We start from the raw sequence: 17,227 nt of genomic DNA, 5'->3' as shown, positions 1-17,227 counted from the left end.
TCCTTTTCTTTTTTTCCTTTTTTTCCTTTTCTTTTTTTCCTTTTTTTCCTTTTCTTTTTTTCCTTTTTTTCCTTTTCTTTTTTTCCTTTTCTTTTTTTCCTTTTCTTTTTTTTCCTTTTCTTTTTTTCCTTTTCTTTTTTTTCCTTTTCTTTTTTCTTTTTTTCCTTTTCTTTTTTTTTCTTTTTTTCCTTTTCTTTTTTTTTTTCTTTTTTTCCTTTTCTTTTTTTCCTTTTCTTTTTTTCCTTTTCTTTTTTTCCTTTTCTTTTTTCCTTTTCTTTTTTCCTTTTCTTTTTTCCTTTTCTTTTTTCCTTTTCTTTTTTCCTTTTCTTTTTTCCTTTTCTTTTTTCCTTTTCTTTTTTTTCCTTTTCTTTTTTCCTTTTCTTTTTTCCTTTTCTTTTTTCCTTTTCTTTTTTTTTCCTTTTCTTTTTTTTCCTTTTCTTTTTTTTTCCTTTTCTTTTTTTTCCTTTTCTTTTTTTTTCCTTTTCTTTTTTTTTCCTTTTCTTTTTTTTCCTTTTCTTTTTTTTCCTTTTCTTTTTTTTCCTTTTCTTTTTTTTCCTTTTCTTTTTTTTCCTTTTCTTTTTTTTCCTTTTCTTTTTTTTTCCTTTTTTTTCCTTTCCTTTTTGTTCCTTTCCTTTTTTTCCTTTCCTTTTTTTTCCTTTCCTTTTTTTTCCTTTCCTTTTTTTTCCTTTCCTTTTTTTTCCTTTTCTTTTTTTTCCTTTTCTTTTTTTTCCTTTCCTTTTTTTCCTTTTCTTTTTTTTCCTTTCCTTTTTTTTCCTTTTTTCCTCTCCTTTTTTTCCTTTTTTTCCTTTTCTTTTTTTGTCCTTTTCTTTTTTTTTCCTTTTCTTTTTTGTCCTTTTCTTTTTTTTGTCCTTTTCTTTTTTTGTCCTTTTCTTTTTTTCCTTTTCTTTTTTTTCCTTTTCTTTTTTTTTGTTTCTCTCTTTTCTTTTCCTTCTCTTTTCTTTTCTTTCTCTCTTTTCTTTTCCTTCTCTTTTCTTTTCTTTCTCTCTTTTCTTTCTCTCTTTTCTTTTCTTTCTCTCTTTTCTTTTCTTTCTCTCTTTTCTTTTCTTTCTCTCTTTTCTTTTCTTTCTTTCTTTTCTTTCTCTCTTTTCTTTTCTTTCTCTCTTTTCTTTTCTTTCTCTTTTTTTCTTTTCTTTTTCTTTTCTTTTTTTTTTCTTTTCTTTTTTTTTTCTTTTTTTTTTCTTTTCTTTCTCTTTTTTTCTTTTCTTTCTCTTTCTTTTCTTTCTCTTTCTTTCTTTTCTTTCTCTTTCTTTCTTTTCTTTCTCTTTCTTTATTTTCTTTCTCTTTCTTTCTTTTCTTTCTCTTTCTTTCTTTTCTTTCTCTTTCTTTCTTTTCTTTCTCTTTCTTTCTTTTCTTTCTCTTTATTTTCTTTTTTTCTTTTTTAAATACAAGTCCATAGTGCTTTACTGAATATTTACAACTTATTGCTGCTGATTAAAGCAACTTCGACGTGGGAAATCGACTGGGTCTGCCAGCGTAAAATATTGTAAAACAATCTTGTAATATATATATATATATATGGCAAAATGTGTGTGCACATTTTATGTATGACCAGCAAAGGCTTTTTTCGCCGGGATTCTTGGGGGGGGGCACTGTCTTAGAACTTTTTATATACCCACTAGATCATAATATGTACGATTTGCGAACGCATGTCGCGTCTAGATTTATTTACATCGACTTTTACAAAATTCTTGCTATTTCGGTTCTCCTTGTGTGTATTCGGATTTTCGATAGACATTGACTAATAGGTCAGGGTTTTTTTTTTCTTTTTTTACAAAAAAAACCCAAAAAAAACAGTGGTACACAGAATTGAAAAGAATGTTTAAAAACAAAAAATTTTTTTTGTAAATACTTTTTATATGAATCGAAAAGTTGGTGAGAAGGTCCAGGGGTAAGGGTTTTTGCTCATTACCGTTGGGTCCCGATTTCGAATCTCGCTAGATACAGCCACTCTGATGAGTCGTGGACGACGAAACACATGTCAGTGGATAATTATACTTAAAAAATATATATATATATATATATATATATATATATATATATATATAGATGATTCCTGTCTAATTCCAAAACTTCTTATCGAAGTATTTTTAATTATTTATTTATTTATTTTATTTTTTAACAGCAAGATTCCGGATTTGGTGGCAACTCTGCTATGTCTTACAGAGGAGGTGAGAATCGTATCTACGTAGGGAATCTTCCCCCAGATATCCGTGCACGTGATATCGAAGACCTTTTCTATAAATTTGGCAGGATTACTTTTGTCGACTTGAAAACTCGAAGAGGACCACCTTTCGCCTTTGTGGAATTTGAAGATCCAAGGTAAGATTTTATTAGATCTTTTTTCTTTTTTTTTTTTTTCTCTAATATATAAACGGCTATATGCCTGTCTGACTGTCTCCATATTTTCAAACTCCGAAACGAAGTCGCAGAGCAGCTTTACGGGGCTGCTCTTTTTATGAGTCTTTAGCTAGTTAAAATTGTTTTGAAAGCATCAAAATCAAAAAAAATCGTTATACATTTTGTTCATTCATCTCAGTTTCTTTTTAATTTTTAATCAGTTCATATGCATGTCACGTTGGTACAGTGGTAACGTCACCAGCTTTGAATGCTACAGTTTGGGTTTCGATTCTAGCTGATGGCAGCTAAATACTTTTTTTTTTTTTTTTTTTATATAACTTATATTAGATCTCTTTTGCTTTTTATCTAATATATAAACAACTATATTTCGGTCTATCTGTCTCCATATTTTCAAACTCTTTCTTCTTCGAAACTAAGTCGCAGAGCTGTACTAGTGGCCTCAAACGATTAGATTTTTGGTACTTGTACAGTTTAATCAAGACATTAAAAAATGAAAAAAAAAAAAAAAAAAAAGTTTAAATTGTATGTATCCGTTATGGAACAAAGTTCTCCGAAAAAGAATTTCACTTAATTTCATTGAGTAGTCTTTTTTTTTTTTTTTTTTTTTTTTTACAGTGAAAAAACAATTTATGATAGTGAGCAAAAAGTTCGATTTTTAGGAAGAAAAGCTAGTATTAAAGATGGGGAGGGAGTGTTGGCGCTTTACATGGAGTTACTCGCCGTGGTGTCTATAAACTCCAAACAAAAATTTAAAAAAAAACAAGATGTCTGCCTTCAACACGCTCTCATAAAACGTGTTTTTCCGCTGTAAAAAAAAACAAAACTACTCAATCAAATTAAGTTAAATTTTTCTTCGGAGATTTTCAGTTCAAAATGGATACATACAATATAACCTTTTTTTTTTTTTTTTTTTTTTTTTTTTTTCACTTTTGAAATTACGACTTTATAATAATATATACGAAATCTGGACAAATGAAAATATCATATTTAAGCATATTTTATGCCCAGATAAAGCCCCCACCCCTGCAAGTCAAACATGTCATGAACCACTCTCCTAAAGTGAAGGTCCTGGATATGATCTAAAACTATATCTGATGGTCCTTGGGGAGTGTGGAGCCACCCTTTAATTGCCATTGCTCCCAGGTCCACTGTGACCCGGAGTGGTAGTACCTGTTAGGGTCCCAACTATGGGTTAAATAGAATCTGACTTGAAAAAAAAAATATATATACTCCATTAAAAATCGTTCCTCAAAATAACTAGATTCGGCATTAAATAACCTGAAAAAGGTTGATATGCCGTAAAACAAAAACAACCAACCAACCTAAAGTGAATGCCATCTTGTTGCATTAATGTAAACGCTTGTCTTCTCCAAACTTTTTAGATTAAACACTGCTTAAACGCACTGACTTGAGGTTTAAAAGTGATTTGGAGACAAGGTGTCTTCAATAAGTTTCCAGACTTTTTTCGTATGAACACTTTTATTGATAGTACACACATGAAACTCTAGTCCTTTTCAAAGTAATCTCCTTCGGCTGCAATGCACTTGTACCGTTTCAACAACTTATGGAACTCCTCTTGTGCGAGTGTCAATGATCTTTTTAGTCACCACTTATCAAGGCCTGGTAGCCACTCAGGGATAAGGGTCATTGCAAGTACAGTACGTTAGTGTGGAGATTTAATAAAGTGTCTAGTTAAGGGGTCGGTTCGTCAGGAATTTGTTTACGTTGGACTTGAAGACATCGAGGTTGTAGTCAGGTGGGAAGCAGGCAGACGGAACAGAGTTCCACAGGCGTACAGTTCTAAGAAAGAAGCTTTGTTCATGAAATCTACATTTTTATTTAGGCACAGATAAAGAGTGGGGAAAATTTTTGACAGTGGATTCAGCTAGACGGGTGTTTTTTGTGAAAGATTGGCGAGGGGGGGGGGGCAGAGATTGGAGTTCAGACGAGCACCTGCCATGGAAATAACAATAAAACAAGGATATGTTCGCAATGTCTCTTCTGTGGGAGAGAGGTTGCAGGGAAGAGAAAAGGGCATCCCCTACTAAGCCACAAAGTCTATTTTGTACTCTGTCAAGGCAGGATAGGCTGTTTTTAGCAGCTCCTGCCCAGATATGTCAGCAGTATTCCATCCACCCTTGTCGCAGCCTCTTTCATCTCCTCCATTGTCTCATAACGACAACCTCTAAGGTTTTCCTTGATCTTAAGGTATAACCAAAAGTCACAGGAAGCAAGGTCTGAACTATAGAGGAGGTGAAGAACTGTCTTGATGTCCATCTTCGTCAAATAGTTTGTGACAAGGATGGAGTTGTGGACTGGAGTATTCGTGCAAATCTTCCGCATCTTCAGTTCCTTGCGAATAATTGTGTTTATAGTTCCCACACTGACATCAAACTGTGCACTTATTGTCTCTATAGACACACAACGGTCTTTATCCATGAAATTCTTTATTTGGCCAATCAACTTTGGTGTTCTGACTTCTTACTCGTCCCACACCTCTCATCATTCCTCACAGAATCCCTGCCTTCCTTGAATCTCTTATGCCATTTAAAAACTGATGCTCTATTGTCCAAAAGCAGTCTGAAGCATTCCATTCATTTCTGTGACAATTTTTTTTCAAATTTAAAACAGAATTTTATTGCATATGGTTCTTTTAAAATGTTCCCACGTCGAAATTGCATTTTTGAAATCCTCCAGCTGTGACAATCAGGCTTTATTATTCCAATACCTGCTGTAACTGTTTATTTAAACCTGAAGCCATAAAAATTGGTCAGTCATTTCATAAGATGTATAGCAATAATATACTGAATTTTAAAGAGTTTATGACAATTTTAAATGCCTGTTAAATGTCACCATGACATTTATTGGTTCCCTGATTTATCGGAGAGGGACCTATGTTTTCAGTTGTCTATTGTCCGGACGATTGCCAGATAACCGTCCATTAGTTTTTCCTGAAATTTTGCCACAAATTGTAATTTCATTAAATAGATGTGTACAGTAAAAAAATTGTTTTTTTGTGAAAATTCCCGTTGCATCCTCAGGGTCTCAAGAGGTCAAAAATGCCCCAAAATGGACGAAAATGACAGGTTTCGACCCTTAACTTTTGATCCATCCATTAGATTTTTCTGAAACTTGGCCAAAATGTGGAGCCCATTGTTCTTAATATAAATCCAATATGGGTGACTCTGGCAAAATTCTGGTTCACGTTCCCAGGGACTTTTAATGCTAAAAATGCCCCTTTTTGTGGCATTTTTTTTTTTTTTTTATATTTCTCAACAAAAACTTGATATGTCTGATATATATAGTAGTTTTTTGCGGTGATCAACTTAAATATACATGTGTTAAGGCCTGAAATTGCACCGTTATCCATTTTACACTGGGATTCAGCATCCCCAGGGGCTCAAAAGAAGTCAAAAATGGTAAAAATTGACACTTTTTGCCCTATAGCATTCGATGCATTTGTTAGATTTTCCTGAAACTTGGCCAAAATGTAGAGGCCATTGTCCTTAATATAAATTCAATATGGGTGACCCAGGCAAAATTCTGGTTCGCATTTCTCTAGGACTTGTAGGGCTAAAAAAACATGCCTTTTTTGTAGCTCTTTTTTTATATTACACAAAAACTTGATATGTATGTCGATATAGTTGTTTTCCATGGTGTTGAATTCAAATATACATGTCTTAAGGCGTGAAACTGCACCGTTTGTCAGTTTTCACTGGGTGTATCCAGGGGCACAAAAAGGATCACCAATGCCTCAAAATTGCAAAAACATGACACTTTTTACCCTATAACTTTTGCCCTCTCCATTAGATTTTTCTTATGCCTCGTTCACGGTGTACTCACAGGGGACCAGGCATGCTTCAATTGTTTCTACCAGTATTTTGTTTTTCTATTTTTGAGCGATTATCTAGACTCCAAAAATGTGATCTCCTTGTGTCAGCCATTTTTTTCTTGGTGCTTAACACTCAACACTACCTGTTTTTCAAACTGAATCGCTAGTTTGTAGTGTTTGGTTTGATTGTTTTATAGTGGATGTTATCGTTTTTGTTCCCTGCCCTGCAGAACAGTCCTGGATATGACCTTAAACTATATCCAGTGGTAAGGCCCTAGCTTGCGGGCTTTGGGGAGTGTGGAGCCATCCTTTAATTGCCATTGCTCCCAGGTCCACTCTAAGCCGGAGTGGTATTACCTGTTAGGGTCCCAACTATGGGTTAAATAGAAACGGACTTGAAAACAACAAATATATTCTATTAAAAATTTTTCTTTAAAATCTTTGGATTCAGCATTAAATAACCCCCAAAAGGGTTGATATGCCATAAAACAACCAACCAACCAACTAGCCCTGCAGAACGTGAATGAGTTTTCCAGTGGGAGAGGAAAAAGGGTTACGGTATTAATATTTGGTACATTTTAAGTTTGGAAACCAGTCAGGAAGTGGGGGGAAGTAGAAAGAGAAAGGGGGATTGGGGAGAAGGAAAAAGGGAGAAAAAAGTGGGTTGTTTTTGGTTTTGCAGAACATGAAGTTTTGCAAACGGAAGTAGAAAAACAAAAATGCATCAATGTAAGGTGCATTTCGTCTCAGGAAGCCAATATCTTCAGACAGCCTTATTTGGTAACAGTTATTTATTACAAGAAATGAAAGGTCATAACAATTAAGTGACAGTCAGTCGGGAAAAAAAAATACGTAAGCGTGACACAAAATAACACACGCACTATCGTATTAACATACAAACTAGCGGAACCTGTGAAAATTCCACAGGGGACTCATTCTTATGTAATACATTGATATTGGCATTCTGTAGATGTTCAGTGTAAATGGAGACGCTCTGATATTATTGTAGCATTTTTGTTAAAACTGCAAAAGTATTTATCTAAGCTAGCAGGGACGCCCGGTATAGCCAGGTCATAAAGTATGCTTAAATATATTTTAATTCTTGCAGATTTATAATTTTACCAAGAATTCTTCAAGTTTTGGTTTCAGTTTCGATTATAACTGAAGGAACTCAAGTTGTATCTATACATATTTTTTTCATAAGTTTTGGTTTCAGTTTCGATTATAACTGAAGGAACTCAAGTTGTATCTATACATATTTTTTTCATAAGTTTTGGTTTCAGTTTCGATTATAACTGAAGGAACTCAAGTTGTATCTATACATATTTTTTTCATAAGTTTTGGTTTCAGTTTCGATTATAACTGAAAGAACTCAAGTTGTATCTATACATATTTTTTTCATAAGTTTTGGTTTCAGTTTCGATTATAACTGAAGGAACTCAAGTTGTATCTATACATATTTTTTTCATAAGTTTTGGTTTCAGTTTCGATTATAACTGAAGGAACTCAAGTTGTATCTATACATATTTTTTTCATAAGTTTTGGTTTCAGTTTCGATTATAACTGAAGGAACTCAAGTTGTATCTATACATATTTTTTTCATAAGTTTTGGTTTCGATTCAAACTGATTCACGCAAGTCATATGGTCATATTTGCGATTTTTGAAATCGCAACCTTATAATATATAAAAATCGATAGAACATTAACTCTATAATAATATATACAAAATCTACCCCACTTCCTAGCATGTTTCCTAACTAAAAATGTACCAAACATAATATAATCTTTTTCCCTATCTCACTGCAAAACTCATTTATGTTCTGCAGAGTAGGGAACAAAAACGATAAAATCCACTCTAAAACAACCAAACCAAACACTACAAACTATCGATTAAGATACAAAGAGCTTGAAGAATAAAAACCTTCTACAAAACTGAACTTTTCATAAAATAAAACAAAATGGAAAATTAATAATAACAATAATAATAATAATGGGTGGGGTGGAGGGATGAAGGACACAATATCAAAACGAGACTGTCGTAAATTAAAGTTCAAGAAATGGGGGATCGATTTATTAGAACGTTGTATGGGAAATTGAACCCCCTTCCAAATCTTTAAATATTGATTTTTTTTTTTTTTTTTTTTTTTTAATTGTATAATCTGATAGCTTAGTGTCCAATCGATAATAATCCATAGAAATAGTTGAAAAAAGACGAAAAAGGAAAAAATTGTCAAGTGATGGGGGGGGGGGGGGTCACGTGGACCAATTTCCATTTTAATTTAAAAAAATTGACAGTTTGGTTGAGACTGTTTCACCCGCAGATACGATTACTTTTATACTACAGAGTGGAACGATAAAATTGTCGCACTAAATAAAAACAACATATTTTAAAACTTTTATTGAAAAAAACAATTCAGGGAACTTGATTATGTAGTAGAGTTGACATCTATTCAATGTAGCCGCCTGCAGCCTCAATATGGATCTGGAACTGGGAGTATGCCTTTTCCACAAGCAGATAACCACACTTTTCAGCACATCCAGGTACACTTTGGTGTTAACTTTCAAGCCGATTTCGAAGATGTGAGGTGGCATGATGTGGCCCTCACTTGAACCAAACCAAAGACCATAACCGTGGCCAGAAAGTTTATTTTCATCACCCTGGGCACATCCCTGTTATTTGTGGCAATCCTATGTTGCATTTTGAAGGTGCTGGCAATGGTCCTGTAGTCATAACTTGGATCGGTAGAAAGCAGGAGTTGTACAGCGGCACATCTCTAATCTCGCTCGTTGAACATTGTGTCACTTTCAGACATGATAGAAGGCTCCTATCGCTCTTGGGATTTGTACACAACTGGCCAACTAGTAGACGGTCTGCAAAAAAAAAAGAAAAGTAAACTGGTCTTTGTTAATTTTTATTTTCATTTCGGGCTATTAGTCTCATCTTTATTAGTTGTTCTTTTTGGATCTTTTTTTTCTTTCTTTTTTTTTTATTGGTTCACAACGTTTCGGCCAACTTCCTCTGGCCTTCGTCAGGTGGTAACCGCGACGGATAGGAACTTCGAATCTCCTAACTGCATTCTCAGCCATCACTGCCATCCGTAGTTGTTGTCGTCTCACCACATTTTTGACCAATTAACCTCTGGCACGCTTTTAAAGCGGTTTCAATCCCACCCAAAGCATGCCAGAGGTTAATTGGTAAAAAATGTGGTGAGACGACAACAACTACGGATGGCTGAGAATGCAGTTAGGAGATTTGAAGTTCCTATCCGTCGCAGTTACCACCTGACGAAGGCCAGAGGAAGTTGGCCGAAACGTTGTGAACCAATAAAAAAAAAAAATCCAAAAAGAACAACTAATATAGATGAGACTAATAGTCCGAAATGAAAATAAAAATTAACATATAATGCTCATCTCAAAAAAATGAATTCCAATTAAGGAATAATATATATATGGTCTTTGTTAAACGAAAATAGAATCGTGTGGTCTTTTTTATGGCGATAATTTTATCATTTCACTCTGTATAAATTTATTTTCTACTCCGAAGCCTAAATCCATACGTATAAAAATGTTATTTTTATTGCGTAGAGATGCAGAAGATGCAGTAAGGGAGCGGAATGGCTACAACTATGACAACTACAAACTGCGGGTGGAGTTCCCACGCGGCACTGGACCAGGAGGACGTGGGCGTGGTCGTGGCAAGGGAGGGCCTCCATCCCGGAGATCTCAGTTCAGAGTTTTTGTCTCAGGTGAGTCAAAAAAAAACTTTATATATATATATATATATATATTTATTGCCTCCATCTTTTTTAATTCCTCTTTTCCCATCAATGTTGCTGATAAGTAGCCAAAGATTTCAAACAAAGAAGCTGGGTTTTCTCGATTGAACTAGATTACTCACACCTGAGAGTATCATGTACCTCTACAAGGTTACCATTCACCTATGCATGGAGTATAGTTGGCGCATCTGGGCTGGTACATCTACTGCTAGACTCGTGTCTTGGACAAGTTCCCAAGTAGAACCTCTAATCTAATAAATCCCGCACTGTCAACCAAGCTCCAACTCCTGTCTCATCACTACAGTTTTGCATCCCTGTGCTTGTTTTATAAGTATTTTAATGGAATGTGTTTTGATGATTGTACCCCCTCAGCGTATATGTGCCTCACAAGCTGGTTAACAACAAAATCACACCCCTTCACTGTAGAGATCTCTAAATGCTGGAAGGTCTTCTGCTCTAATAGTTTTTTTCCCTCGAACAGCTAGATTTTGGAATTCCCTTACTGTTACCTGTTTTCCTGACTGTACTGATATGGTGAAGTTTAAATGTAATGTAAACTAACATTTTGCTCATCTCCCCTAAACGTCCCAATTAGTAGCCCTTTATGTCCAAGTGGTGGTATGCCTTCTTTTGGTTGCTATGAATAAAAAAATTAAAAAAATTTTTTTTTTTAAATATAAAAATAAAAAAAAATAAATTAAAAAAAATTTTTTAAAATAAATTTAAAAAATAAAAAATTAAAAAAAAATAAAAAATAAAAAAATAAATTAAAAAAAATTAAATTTAATAAAAATAAAAAATAAATTAAAAAAAATAAAACTTAAAAAATAAATAAATAAAAAACCATTCACTAGATAACATCAAATGCGTTTTTAATAGATACCAAATTTCTGTTCATGCATACGTATAAACAAAAAAGAAACAAACTGGATTTAAAACCAATTGTTTCTGCATCATTTTTAAGATAAGAAGTACTATGATGTGAAGTTTGATATCTTATTCATCCACGCTCCCTCCCTTTTTCCCCGCAAAGGAATCACCACTTATCAAGGCCTAGAGGCCACTTGAGGATAAGGATTAAAGAGTGTACAGTGGTCAAAAGGACAATATCATAGTAACCGTTAGAAGTGTAAATTTGGTAAATTGGATTACGGTTCATCAAAAATTTGTTTACATTGGACTTGAAGACGACCATATTGTAGTCAGCTGGAAAGCAGGTAAACGGAAGAGAATTCTACAGACGTGTAGTTCTAAGAAAGAAGCTTTGTTTATGGAATCTATGTTTAGGTTTAGGCACAGATAAAGAGTGTGGAAAATTATTGATGGTGTTTACAGCCAAACGAGTGTTTCTTGTGAATTTTTGGCGGGGGGGGGGGGTATAGATTGGAGCTCAGACGACCACTTGCCATGAAAATAATGATTATGCAGAGACAGGCTCGCAACGTCTCTTCTGGCTAGGCTACAAAGTCTATTTTGAACTCTGTCAAGGCAGGATAAGTTCTTCCTAGCAGCTCGTGCCCAGATGTGACAGCAACACTCCATCCTTGGACGTACCTGGCTCTTATATAGGTAGAGTATTGCACCAGCAGGTAGATATCTACTGGATCGATAGGATCCCATCATTTTTCCAGCTGAATACAATTGTTTCTGCATCGTTTTTAAGATGGGAAGTACTATGATGTGAGATTTCGTTGCTGTCTTTGTTTACCGTAAATGTTATGGAGTTCATGGCATGAATAGCCTGATTAGTGCAAGATGGCGTTGAGTGTGACGGGGTTTAAAACGCTGATACTCCTCGTACCCAATGACACCGCTCTGATGTTTTGTGTGCGCTTTGTTTCCAGGTCAGTGAGGGTATTTTGAGTGCAAGCCGGTTAACTGGAGATCCCCACCCTCACACACACACCCTGTTTAATATAAATAGGGAGCACACGTTCATTGTATTCTTACCTTAGAAATTTTAACTTAGATACATGTTGAAATCTCTTGGTTTATTACCTTCTTCATCCATGCTACCTGCATCCCTTGTGTTTTCATCTTAGAAATTTTAACTTGAATACACGTTTACATCTCTTGGTTGATAAGCTTATTATTCACTGCTACCTACATCCCTTGTGATCTCCTCTTAGAAATGTTAACTTAGATATATGTTGATGCTAGTGGCGGTACCCGGCGATGCCCGGGTGTTTCGAGGTGTGGTTTTGGGTAAATCAAAACAAAAGAATAAGCGAAGACTTCTTGCCTGGGTGTATGTGTCGAGGGGGGGGGGGTTCGAGTTGTGCTTTTGGGTAAATCAAAACAAAAGACGTTGTCTGGGGGGGGGGTGTAAAAAAAAGTTTTGGTTGGTAAGTAGGAAGGATTGACCCAAAGGCTTGAGGCGAGTTGGAAGATAAAGTGTGAAAAAAAAAAAAAAAACAAGCGACGCTAACCACCGGGCCAATAAGAAGTAGTAGAGGAAACATGTTTGAATTTATTTAAGTATTAAGAATTGGCAGGTGCCCGTACTTGACGACTTAATGAGGTCAACTTTGACTGCGGGGCAGTTATTTTTGGTTTTATTATACGCAATAAGCCGAATCAAAATGCGGCGATTGAAAAATGTTGAATATTTAACTTTTCAAAGTTGGGCAAATTAAATACACATGTGACTCCCCCCCCCTTGTTATCTTGTAGATCATTTAGACGTGATATAAAAAATTTTTAAAGGGTGCGACCCCCACGAGAAGGCCAAGGAAAAAAATAAAAACCCTTTTGCGGACACACACGAAAACGCACACGAAAACGCACACACACGCAAACATTTTCGCTTTTATATATATAGATGTCTTGGGGGTAAGTCACAAATCATTGTTTCTCAATCTGAATGCAATTATGTTTCTGCATTTTTTTTTTTTTTATTGCGGCATGCCGCTGAGTCCGATGGCGTTTAAAATGTGTGGTGTCCTCCAACTCGACAACACCACACTGACATGTTGTGGACATGTTGGCTTGCAGGTGCATCCAGTCGGAGATCATCCAGACACACCCATCCCCAATATAAAAAGGAGGGACACATGTGTTTTGGGGGTTTGGATGAGTTTAGTCGAGGCAGTTCGTCAAAGCGGTTAGAAGGCAGTTAGCAAGATTCGATGAAATATGAAGAGAAAGAAATAAATTAGAAATGAGTTGCGTGCGGAAAACTTTTCCAGAGATTGTGAAAACTTTTCCAGAGATTGTGAAAACTTTTCCAGAGATTGTGAAAACTCCGTGAATAAAGACTGTTTTCACAAATAAGAAACGCAGTTTGACTTTTGAAATATGCATTTTGGTTCCAGGGCAACGAGATGAGATTGTAGACAAAGGGAACTGCAGGAAAAGGTACGACTCATCAAACCCGGCGACACTGCTTTGATGTATTGTGAACGTGTTGGTTGTAGGAGCATCTGGTCAGAAATCATCCCCCAAAAATCCCCAATATAAAAAGGAGGAAGCACACGTTTGTATAGTTTGAGTTTAGAGTAGAAAGTTTGAGTCCGAGAAACACGGTTGTCAGTTATTCTGAGAAGATGAAGGACCTCTCGTGGAGGCGACGAGATCGTGATGCACGGCAGATAAATCGATAGAAAGATTCCCACCCTCCTTCTAAAGATGAGAAGAGAACAGCAGCGTGATTCTGACTGCGAAACTGAATGAACTTCCAATTGTCCAGAGAAATGAGACTTACATCAGTCTTATGCATGAGAGAGCCTTTATTCCTGGTGCGCCGACATCGGGACACAAACCACTCGAGGACACGGCAAGAGATGTGAACAAGATATAATAAGGTATGTTCTTCTGCTTAGTTTTATAAACCCCTCAAAAAGGGGCTGATGTGTTGTAAATGTGGACATTGAGGCAATACCCTTTACCCCCCCCCCCCCATGCAACAGATATATTTTGTACTTGCATGGTTCCAGGTCAACGAGACGAGATGGGAGACAAAGGGAACCAAAGGAGAAGGTAGGACTTTCATTATGTGTATATGTTACATACACACACGAATGCGTGAATGTATAATGCACGCACATATAAGAATATATATATGTATATATATATATATATATATATATATATATATATATATACATACATATATATATATATATATATATATATATATATATATATATATATATATATATATTGTGTACAGAAAGTTGTTAGTTGAGACATTCGAATATTGGCTGAAGAGAGCTTGATAAGGATACCTTAAACGGGCCTTATTATCGGGCTTGAAACCGACGGTACCAATGATCTGTCTCAACTAACAACTTTCTGTACACAAAATATAAATACGCTCTTACAATTTGGATTTTCTTTTTAATTGAGCACTCTACTGGAATTCTTTTTCCAAAAAAAACTAATCATATATATATATATATATATATATATAGACTGAGACATGGAACACAAAGGTTTAGAATATATATTGTTATTTTCATCTTTGCAACAGGTTTACCAAAATCTGGAAGTTGGCAAGACTTAAAGGACCACATGCGTGAAGCTGGAGACGTGTGCTATGCTGATGTTTTCAACGATGGATCCGGAATGGTAGAATTTCTCCGATATGAAGACATGAGATATGCAGTGAAGTATTTGAACGACTCCAAATTCAGATCTCACGAGGTACAGTCATGGCTTTCTGTATTTTGTCTTTTTTTTTTTTTTTTTTTTCCCTCTCTCTCTCTCTCTCTCTCTCTCTTCCCCCCACTCACCCACCCCCAATCTAGGGTAATTTATCAGCATTAAAAGCTGTCTTTATCTCCATTAGAAAGACAAAGAACTTTAGCAATGGTTCAAATGCCACAGAGCTCTATACGGACAAATTTATCTTTTCAGTTGACCTCTGACAACTAAATATTTTCGTTTACTAGCCAAATAGCAAAGTTACTAGCCAAACCCACATGATTTTTAGAATATGACATCTTAGTTCTGTGACGAGTATGTACATCATAAAGATATTTTTTTTTAACAAGTGTAATTCTAAATATACAACAAATTTTATGTTGATACTTGAATGTATAAACAGTCAAATTTCTTCAGATAATTTTTTAAACAGCCTTTGTTAAAAAAAAAAGTATATTATTTTAAACCTTTTATTGTTTAAATAATTTGACTTTATTTGAACGACTCCAAATTCAGATCTCACGAGGTACAGTCATGGCTTTCTGTATTTTTTCTTTTTGTTTTTTTTCCTCTCTCTCTCTCTCTCTCTCTTCCCCCACTCACCCACCCCCAATCTAGGGTAATTTATCAGCATTAAAAGCTGTCTTTATCTCCATTAGAAAGACAAAGGACTTTAGCAATGGTTTAAATGTCAGAAAACAAAAATAAATTTATTTTCTGACCAATGAATTGACGTTGATTTGAATTAGCGATTTTAAATCTCTGGACCATTTAAGACGATATATATTATTTACTATTCTTTTACGCAGTGGAGAGAGGGGGAGAATCGTTACTCATGATGGAGAGACATTACTTGGAAGGGGGTTACATAAAGTTCATATTAAGATGATTAACACATTACCTTTAATTGTTGAATGACAACACGAAGACAATAATTACAAAAATCAATCGTGATTCTCTATTTCATTTGACTGGTCGAAATGACGATGACGTCAGTAATTCAAATTCGTTTCTACATGGTTAAATGTTCTCCCTTAGCTTCTAAAGGAACCTCCTCTGCTCGACTGCCGACTCTTTACTCTGACCGCCCGACTGTCTTTCCTGACTAATCTCTAATCCTAGCTCCTATATTCAGAATTCCCTTTCTGCTATGACGTCAGATGTATGGCTCCAAACGTGACTAACTCGCGTGGCTAAGCATACGCTTCCAAAACACACTTCTGCAAACAAAGAATTTTCACTAACCTATTTTTCAACCTAACCTATTTTTCAATATATTTTTAATTTGTATTGTTCATTCTTTTTCTAGCTGACCTTTTTAATTCAGTTTTCATAAAAAGAATTGAACAATTAAATTCTTTTTATGAAAACAAGCATATCTAAACTATTTTATGTGAAATTTAACAATGCGAAATTCTAATCTTCCATTTTCTGAATCTATCTCTGAACCTTGCTTACCAGGTTCAAGTCTTGGCTTATCCTAATCTCATTTTCCACTTCTAATGTTTTTCTTATTTACAAGAAAAGGGGACAGCCTTTCTTGTAACACTATTATCTTCATCTTTCTTAATTGTGAGACGACAACTATGGAAGGCAGTAATTGCTGAGGATGCAGTTAGGAGATTCAGAGTTCCTATCCCGTTGCGGTTACCACCTGACGAAGGCCAGAGGAATAATTGGCCGAAACGTCATGAAACAACTTAGAAAGATGAGGATGATAGTCCGCAACATTTAAGACAAGTTTGCTGGACATTGAATAAAATAAATTTTTAGTATAAAGGAAATTTAAATGTGATACGGTGCACAGGTGTAACGGATATCCACAATCGGAAGCAAATTAAGATGGTGGAATAAGTTACGCCGATTCACAATGCAATGTGTGTGTGTGTACTTATTAGTGATGGGACAATTCCAATATTTTTCCCGATTCCGATTCGTTATATAAATCTCTAAATATTTAACTACAAAAAAGGCTTCCTTCAGTCTTGACAGACTATGGATACCCACTGTAAGGGTGTCTGCGCGTGAAATTTTTGTGACAAGAGTTGCACAATCTCCAACCACACTTCTCCTAAGTCGACATTGTTGAATACTAGTGGCAAGTGGAGGTTCAGGACGACTGGAAACAATGCCGAGATAAGCGGAAAGCACATACAGCGCCTAGAATTCATTTAAAATTTTACATAAAGGGTATCCAGACGTGCAGCAAGCTTTTTAATCAGTTTTTGGCCGAAAATTTGGCTGCCAAGAGGTCAAAGTTAAAAGATTTGACCTTTGCAGACTCTACCAAACTTCTCCGCCAATTCTGGATCTAAACTATTGAAATTTTAGATGTAGGTTACTTGGACAGGAGTCAAACTTTTTAATATATATATGCGCACATAAAGTTATGAACAGTACATAGGGCCCGAGCAAAGGCGGGCGGAACTGCTAGTACATAAAAAAAGGTATATTGATAATATCTTTGCTCACTGCTGGACTAGTGGTGATGACGCGTAAGCTGATTCTCGTTAGCCGGAAGTGACGTCATGGGATAGTTCATCATTCCCGGCAGTAGGGGTGCGTCCCCCTACAGAATGATAAAAATCAACTTCTG

The 17,227-nt window shown here is 35.3% G+C and overlaps 1 protein-coding gene across 1 annotated transcript in view; it reads left to right on the top strand.

The window, feature by feature from the left end:
* Positions 1–17,227, top strand: part of LOC145271102 (serine/arginine-rich splicing factor 1A-like) — a 37,635-nt gene that overhangs the window by 18,839 nt on the left and 1,569 nt on the right. The window contains exons 2-4 of the mRNA XM_080126647.1: positions 2,144–2,340; positions 9,797–9,957; positions 14,459–14,631. Coding sequence (XP_079982773.1) covers positions 2,144–2,340; positions 9,797–9,957; positions 14,459–14,631 — 531 coding nt within the window. The remainder of the gene's footprint in view (positions 1–2,143; positions 2,341–9,796; positions 9,958–14,458; positions 14,632–17,227) is intronic.

The sequence above is a fragment of the Euprymna scolopes genome, chromosome 46 (assembly GCF_053919585.1).
Source record: "Euprymna scolopes isolate OS-2025 chromosome 46, ASM5391958v1, whole genome shotgun sequence".
NCBI classification, from domain to species: domain Eukaryota; kingdom Metazoa; phylum Mollusca; class Cephalopoda; order Sepiida; family Sepiolidae; genus Euprymna; species Euprymna scolopes.
This window is presented reverse-complemented; position numbering and strand designations above follow the sequence as displayed.